The 7,294-nt window shown below is 34.6% G+C and overlaps 1 protein-coding gene across 1 annotated transcript; it reads left to right on the forward strand.

Annotated features, from left to right (window-relative positions):
* Nucleotides 1-555: 555 nt before the first annotated feature.
* LOC132550147 (thyrotropin-releasing hormone receptor-like) lies at nt 556-1,710 on the forward strand. Its single transcript, XM_060214163.1, has one exon. It carries the CDS (start codon nt 556-558, stop codon nt 1,708-1,710), a length of 1,155 nt encoding a protein of 384 aa, XP_060070146.1.
* Nucleotides 1,711-7,294: the final 5,584 nt, after the last annotated feature.

Here is a 7,294-nt window from a genome sequence, read left to right on the forward strand (position 1 = left end):
AGATAAAGCAGAGCCAAATAATGAAATTAAACGTATCATTCAGCATTTTAGTCCTTCTAGGACTCGTCAGTGATGCTACCATTTTGAAGCCTAGGAGACGACTAAGGAAATTCTGTTAGTGTACCTTTTTTACTTATGAACCACGCATTTTGGGACAAAAACACTTCAAACGTCACAAAAGAAATCATCTTGAATAAGAATTACTAACCTTGATATCTGATTGGTTTTATCTGAAATATTGACAGAAGAGTGCTTATCAACGCGGATGTGCGACATTCTCTGTATAAGACAGTTCTAAATGCTGATCAATAATCGATATATGTGATTCGTTATATGTAATGAGGTTACCCTAATTTCATGATACAATATCACGTGACATAAAAGCGTATATATATTGGAAACGCTGAGAAAAAAAAAATCGCCCAATAGGTTATATGCTTTTTGAAGGTTAGGGTTATACTGAAAAAAATGTTCACAACAGAAATCCCCATGGATTTTGAAGAAAGCGAGAACTGTACAAAAAATTCGACAGATATTTTTAATGATCATAACAACATGTCCACCGCTGTTACTGGAAGAGAAAGCAGCAGAGGTAATTATTACGTCATAGACAAGTCATTGATGGACATTTTGAGGAAAGTACTAGTATGTGGAGTAACCCCACCGGTGTGCGCTTTTGGAATCGTGGGTAATATCTTGGCTCTAATTATTCTGGTCCGCAGCAAACCAATTCGATCCACTACAATCGTACTCATCGCCATCGCCATCGCCGATCTTGCGTACATAGCATCGACAATCGTCAACGTTACCAGCTTAACTGTAAGAATGTTTGATCCAGAGAACGCGTACAAAGTAACACTGAAAATTATAATTCCATTCTCAGTATATCTCAGTCCACTTCCGGGCAGGATTTCTAACTGGCTTGTTGCTCTCATTTCCATGGAACGTCTGGTTGCTGTTACGAAACCTTTAAAAGTAAAACAAATATGTACAAAGAAGATGATGCTTGCTTTGTCCATTGTCCTCCCCTTGTCTGTTGCCGTTCTCACCGGCCCTAAGCTTTGGTTGTATGAAGTTAAAGAAGTAACTCTTCCTGACGGTAATGTGACGAAAAAAATTGCCCTTGGTTTCATTGGTCGACAGAAGAAACTGTGGGAAGTGTATTATATTGTTTCTGAAACTCTATTGCGATTTGTACCTATGGGTATGATCATCTTGTCCAATATTATCATTATATTTGTTACTTGTATACATGCGAAGTGGAGAAGGCAGAAACAGAACTACGCCGTGGGGAACCAATCATCTGGAGATGAAAGACAGATTACAAAGACACTGCTTACTGTAACTTGTGTCTTCGTCGTCTGCTTGATGCCATCAACTATTTCACGCTTAATGGTTCTCTTTGACCCCAACAGCTCTTACTACAGATACAGTTCTAATATTTACAGTTTATTGAGTTTAATCGGGCTTACCATGGAAGCCACTAACTCATCTATCAATTTTGTTATCTATGTCACCATGAACAGTGCATATCGTCGACAACTTTATCTCATATGTGGCAAGGAAGTCAAAAAGAAACCTTTGCCTATAACAGTCTGCAGTTCAGCTGCCACATCCACCACCTCCGTCTGTAAAGGACAAAACTCGACTTCAGAGCTTTCTGTTACAGATTCAAAGAGAGCAGTACACACAGGCGGAGTTCATATGTGACAGTTTTTGTTCCTTTTTACTCGGGACGTTTTGTTGTGGTAAGTTTCTAACTTTCGTGATGGATTTGCGGGACTTAAGACAAAAGGAAAGAAACACCGAGTGCCTAAAATCAGGACCAGAGAGATGTTGTTGACGTAAAATGTACAAAGTATGTATAAAAAAGGGGGCTGTCCTTTGAAACATTTTGTTTTAAATAAAGTATCAGTGTTGTGTATAATTCTTTACGTGAAAATGTTGTCATTGTTTATTTAGATATTTTCGTGATTTGATATATTTCTGAAACTGACAACAAAACAATGAATATATCATTCGGTTACATTAAAGTGTACCCTGAGTTTTTTGCTATATTTAGATGTAAAATACTTTATATCGTCCAATAAAAAATGATAGTGCGAATGTCGTAATTAGTTCCGTTTCCGAGATATTGTGATTTATCTGACATGCACAGTTTTGTCTCAACGACGATCACCTCGATATGGGTAGCTCTCATCTGTCACCACACAAACACAATGCTGTCGAAACAGTCCGATAGAGATACACCAGGATGCTTCCGTCGTGTGTTCGATATGAGAGCTTTTAAGCTACTTATATGATATATTCTGTTGATACTTACTTCTGTAGGTAATATATTAAGTGCTGCATACATATAGAAATTACTTTTTACAATTTTTCACAATTTCAATTATGATTTTTTTTCCTTTTGAGTAGCGGAAAAACGATGCACTGTATGCGGGTGTCTGATTAATCTGTGTTATCAGAACTTGTCAATCTAGAGTATGTAAATATACTTTTTATCATCTAATTGATCTCTAGAAATTATGAAGAAGCTTCAATTCATACAACACAAGCCTATAACCGATCAAAATTCAGTCAAATCAACGAATGCGCACCAACCGCTGATTTCTTTACAAATCCAGATATACTTTTGAAAAAAATACACCAGTACAAAAACCCATATTTGTTTTTGTTATATTTACGCTTTACTCAATCCAGCGATTTTAGGAAGTGAACACGTGTGAAATAAACTACAAAGTCAGAATTTTGGTAGAGAGAGAGTTGTCCGTTCAAGTCTCAAAAAGTTAAGTAATATGTCGATGAACCATCTGATCATACTTACACATTTTATTTATTTATATTTTGCTTTTGAATTGGTCCTTATATATTTGCGCGTTGTCATGACTGAAAACATTGTTGTAAAATTGGAAGAAGAATTACTTACACCAATCCACTAATTACAAGTCTCGGCTCACATCGTCAGTCAAGCCTATCGTTCGTTTTATCGAAAGAAATAAAACATTTTGCCTATATCGATATGTTTTCATCAGTGAAGGCACTAGTACCGTTACTACAGACAACTTGGTACCGTGTGAATATGAACTGTTTGGCCGCAGAGAGTGTGTTTTACTTACATGTTGTTCTGTCATATTGGACTGTTGGTGTTATCTTAAACTTTTAAATGTTTTTTTTCATAACCACCATTTACAGCATCAACGAAATTGTTTATAATTAACATTCGCTTCACCAACAGTTTTGTTTAATAACCTAACCGCCTTAGAAACTGCATTATCATGAACATGAACAAATTAAAACGTCGCGTATGATATGCTATACATTTTAATTGTATTATAGTTAAGAAAATAAAAACCTTTTTCATTTCATCTTCAAGTTGGAAATTTATCGATATTATAAAAACTGGAATTTATAGAGTCAGAAATAGTTGTTCTTATTACGATTAATTTTAACAGACATCAGATCATATTTGCGACAGCGACAAAAATAGCAGAAAGGGATATAATATTGGTGTTAGATTTATACAATAGACTATTACCAGATGAGGTATACAGGTGATGTGAAGCCAATCTGGGTGGAAAATAGATAGAATGGCGTCCGTTATTTTCCTTCTCAAATATCTATGAAAATAATGATAGAAATAACAATAAAACAAAAACTCAAGAATACGCCGTTTGAATTTCCCACTTAACCAAATACTGAGGTCAGCAAGTCCAAATTCCAGAAAGGTCGTAATAATACAGTTCCTCGTGTCATCATGAATAGCCATTGTATGACATAGTATAGTCCTGAAGTCACAAATCTAACTTGAGTAATGGTATGATAACTGCATTATTTTACAATGTATTTTCCGTTTGTTTGAAATAAGATTGAGCGTTGCTATATTCATTAAATAGTGATGCGGCTCTCTGTCAGATTTCAAAACAATGTGTCTAGTGTTTCATCGGTAAGCATTTTCGTTTTGAAGTCGTGGAGTGGATTAACGCGATTTTCAGAATAGAAACCCCACGGAAATTATAAATTGGAGTCGATCCTATCAGTAAGTGACGACATTTTGTTTGTAACGAATTTTACATTTGTAATTTGGACTGTCAGATCGACGTCTACGGTAGCAAACGAAGCTGACAAACTTGGTAATCTCGTATGTAATGACGATAATAATAATGATTTTGTGGAAAACATACATGTTTGACAATAAATTTGTTTTGTTGCAATTTTATAGCTGTGTAAAGATACTTAGGTTTTGTGAAGGTTTTACTTCAGTCCAATAACTTCAGATATGTCAGTACACTGTATATTAATACCTAAGAGAAAGTTTATCGGAAGCCAGTTTTGTTTACCTAGAAGACATTTATATGTATTAATTTCAACACCGAATGAATCACTATAAGCAGACGAAGTTGACAAACTAAGTAATCAAGTATGTTATGTCGATAAATGATAATGATTTTGTGACAAAATTACATGTTTGACAATAAATTCGCTTTGTAGTGTGTAGTTGGTAATTGTCGAATTTCGGATAGGACTTGAGTCAAAAATTGTGTTCCTTCGGCAGTTATGTTCAAGTATATATATATATATATATATATATCTAATTCAATCTAACGACCGTGAAACACGTCAAACTTATCGCAAAAGGAAATAAAAAAAAACTCGGGTCGAGATCACTATGACTATTTAAAACTTTCCCATAATCTTCATCAACCTGCATCTCCCGAAACCCTGTGTTGTGTATTTGTTTGTCAGCAACCGATATCTTGCTAGAAAATCGTGATATTGGGAACAAGCCCTTAAATATCGAACAAGCTGTGAAGTAATAACACCATAAATTGGGAATGCAGTGATTTTGCTATCCAGAAGTGGAAATTGAAATCATCCCGCTTATCATACAGCTTAGTGGACAGTTGTCCCTTTTGGTCCCGTTGTTGGAAAAAATCAAGGTAAACGCCCGCTGTAGAAAGATAACTTTACGTTAAGATGTAGTTGATTCAACATCGTAAAACGTATTTTCATATCTGTTATCTGCTTTAGAAAATGATGAAAGGTGGTGATAAAACTGCGGGAATGGTTTCCATCGCCATGACAATTTCATTCGAAAATGTTTTCGGTTTTCGCACCTGTAGTGTACCTAAAGGTTTATTTGTTGTTGACTTTGTTCCCATTTCACAATGCGACGAAAACTATTTCGATTGACCTCGAATTGTCAATGAAGCAGAAGACACTAGCTATTACAAAAGACACACAGTTGAATAGCACCTTTCATACAAATTTAGAATCAGGCAGTAGAGTCAAATAATGAATAACACCACTGGAAAATACAGCTGTTTCGTCCTTCCAGATTTCGTTGGTGATGATAAGAGTTTTTATTTCGAAACCTAGGTGGATGCTGAGAAAGATTCGAAGTGATGTAACGTAATTTCAAAATCTGAATGGGAAGGTATGTTGTCCAAACATCCAATACATTTCGTAATTTTCATATCTCTGATGATTTCAGTCAAGTACACATGTATATTTTGAATTGTGCCATTATTCAAATCGATTTAAATGCGACATACAGTTAACGGCAAGCCACTATCAATAAAAAATGAACCGGCAGTGTATACCACCTGCAATATCGACGATGGTACAAGAGGCACGGGTAAATAACATTTTTCATTGGAAATAAAGAATGAAATATGGTAGAGACAAAACATCTGTTTCTGCTTGTTGTTTTCGTGGTTACCTGTCAATTATGATCAATCATATAAAATTTCATTTAAAGTCTAAGTATAGTAACTAACAACATTATATAGAAAGACACCAAAAGTATTGAAACAAATGCTTTGGAGAATTGTATTTCGAGTTAACAAGCTTACAGGTTACAACAATACCAAATGTCTGTACGAGAAAATTACACATTTACACAATTTACAATACAGTTACATTTATCATGGGGTTCCGACACAAAGCAGACAGTAAATAGTTTCAGAATACAATTTTATTTCTCTGTTAAATGAAAAAAGAAATTCTAATAAATATTCGACAATATTACATTCTGTATATTTTCTCATGATTGTAATACAATAATAACAAAAACGAAATGAATAACATCGTGAGATAGAAACCAGTAGTTGTAATAGATATTGTGTACATTGTTCTTCGTAACTTCATCCCGTTTATATACAATATCATTATAAATATTCCAGTACTTTGATCACCTTGCTTTAGGAATCATCTCCATCCAATGCCGGCTCAGTCAGTTGTTTAGTGGTATTTGAAATTATAACTTGGTTAATGATTTGAAAATACGAGATTTTCACGCACGTAAAATCACAAAGGAATACCAAATTAGGTAATTTGTATTATATTTCCTACAATGATTAAAATTCGTATATTAAGGTCGATCAGAGGGAGATGATATTTTCTAAGACGGCTGAAGGGGCCACGCCTAGGAAAGAAAACTGATTAATCTCGCAAAAGGTTTTATAATTTTTATAAATTGACGTTCAACACACCATCAAATACGAAAGACTTCTTTTGAAAATAGATAATTGGAATAGAATAAAAGGTTTTTTTATAGCACAACCAGTAGAAGATTAGAGTGTGAAGTTTCGATGACTACACGGTCGCCCTCCTAAGACAAATGGCCAGTGTTGAGCGTACTAGCACTGACGTACAAAGTGAACGAGATGGTAAGAAACCGACCAACTTTTTTCGGCTTTACTTATGTACACTAAGGTCAAAAATATTGTGAAAACTGATTTCAAACATATATGTCGTAATAACACAGAAATGTATATCAACAAGCATGTTGGATTTCGTAAATCCATTTAACCATTGCTTGATACGACTTTGTCATGGTACCAATACTGGCTTGGAATGTTAACAATCATTGCTGACATTTCTTTAGAAACTAAACACGATTGTAGAAACTCAAATCTTGATGTTATTTATTTATTATTCATTTCTAAATGCACCAGTGGAAAAAGTTAATTTTGCAGGAATATTGTGTCTTCTTGAGCTCAGCTGAGGTAAGATGGACATTATCCAAAAATTACTCCTTAATACATGGCCCGAGGATCACAGAAACGGCAAAACCCAGCTTCTAAGGTTTTACCCTTTTTGTGATAATCGGATGGAACATCTCTTTTCTTCATGCACATTTATTCAATATGGTGTAATATTGCACTTTGATTGAAAAGCAATTATCATTAATGTACATTGACTGTGTTACACGAACATATTTAATTTATCATTTGTCAGTCTTCACATCCCCATGGGGTGTGTGTTTTTTTTATAAATGTTTACTTCATCA

Source organism: Ylistrum balloti, unplaced genomic scaffold (genome assembly GCF_031769215.1).
Source record: "Ylistrum balloti isolate Yb309-2 unplaced genomic scaffold, AGI_CSIRO_Ybal_v1 Utg370104, whole genome shotgun sequence".
NCBI lineage: Eukaryota > Metazoa > Mollusca > Bivalvia > Pectinida > Pectinidae > Ylistrum > Ylistrum balloti.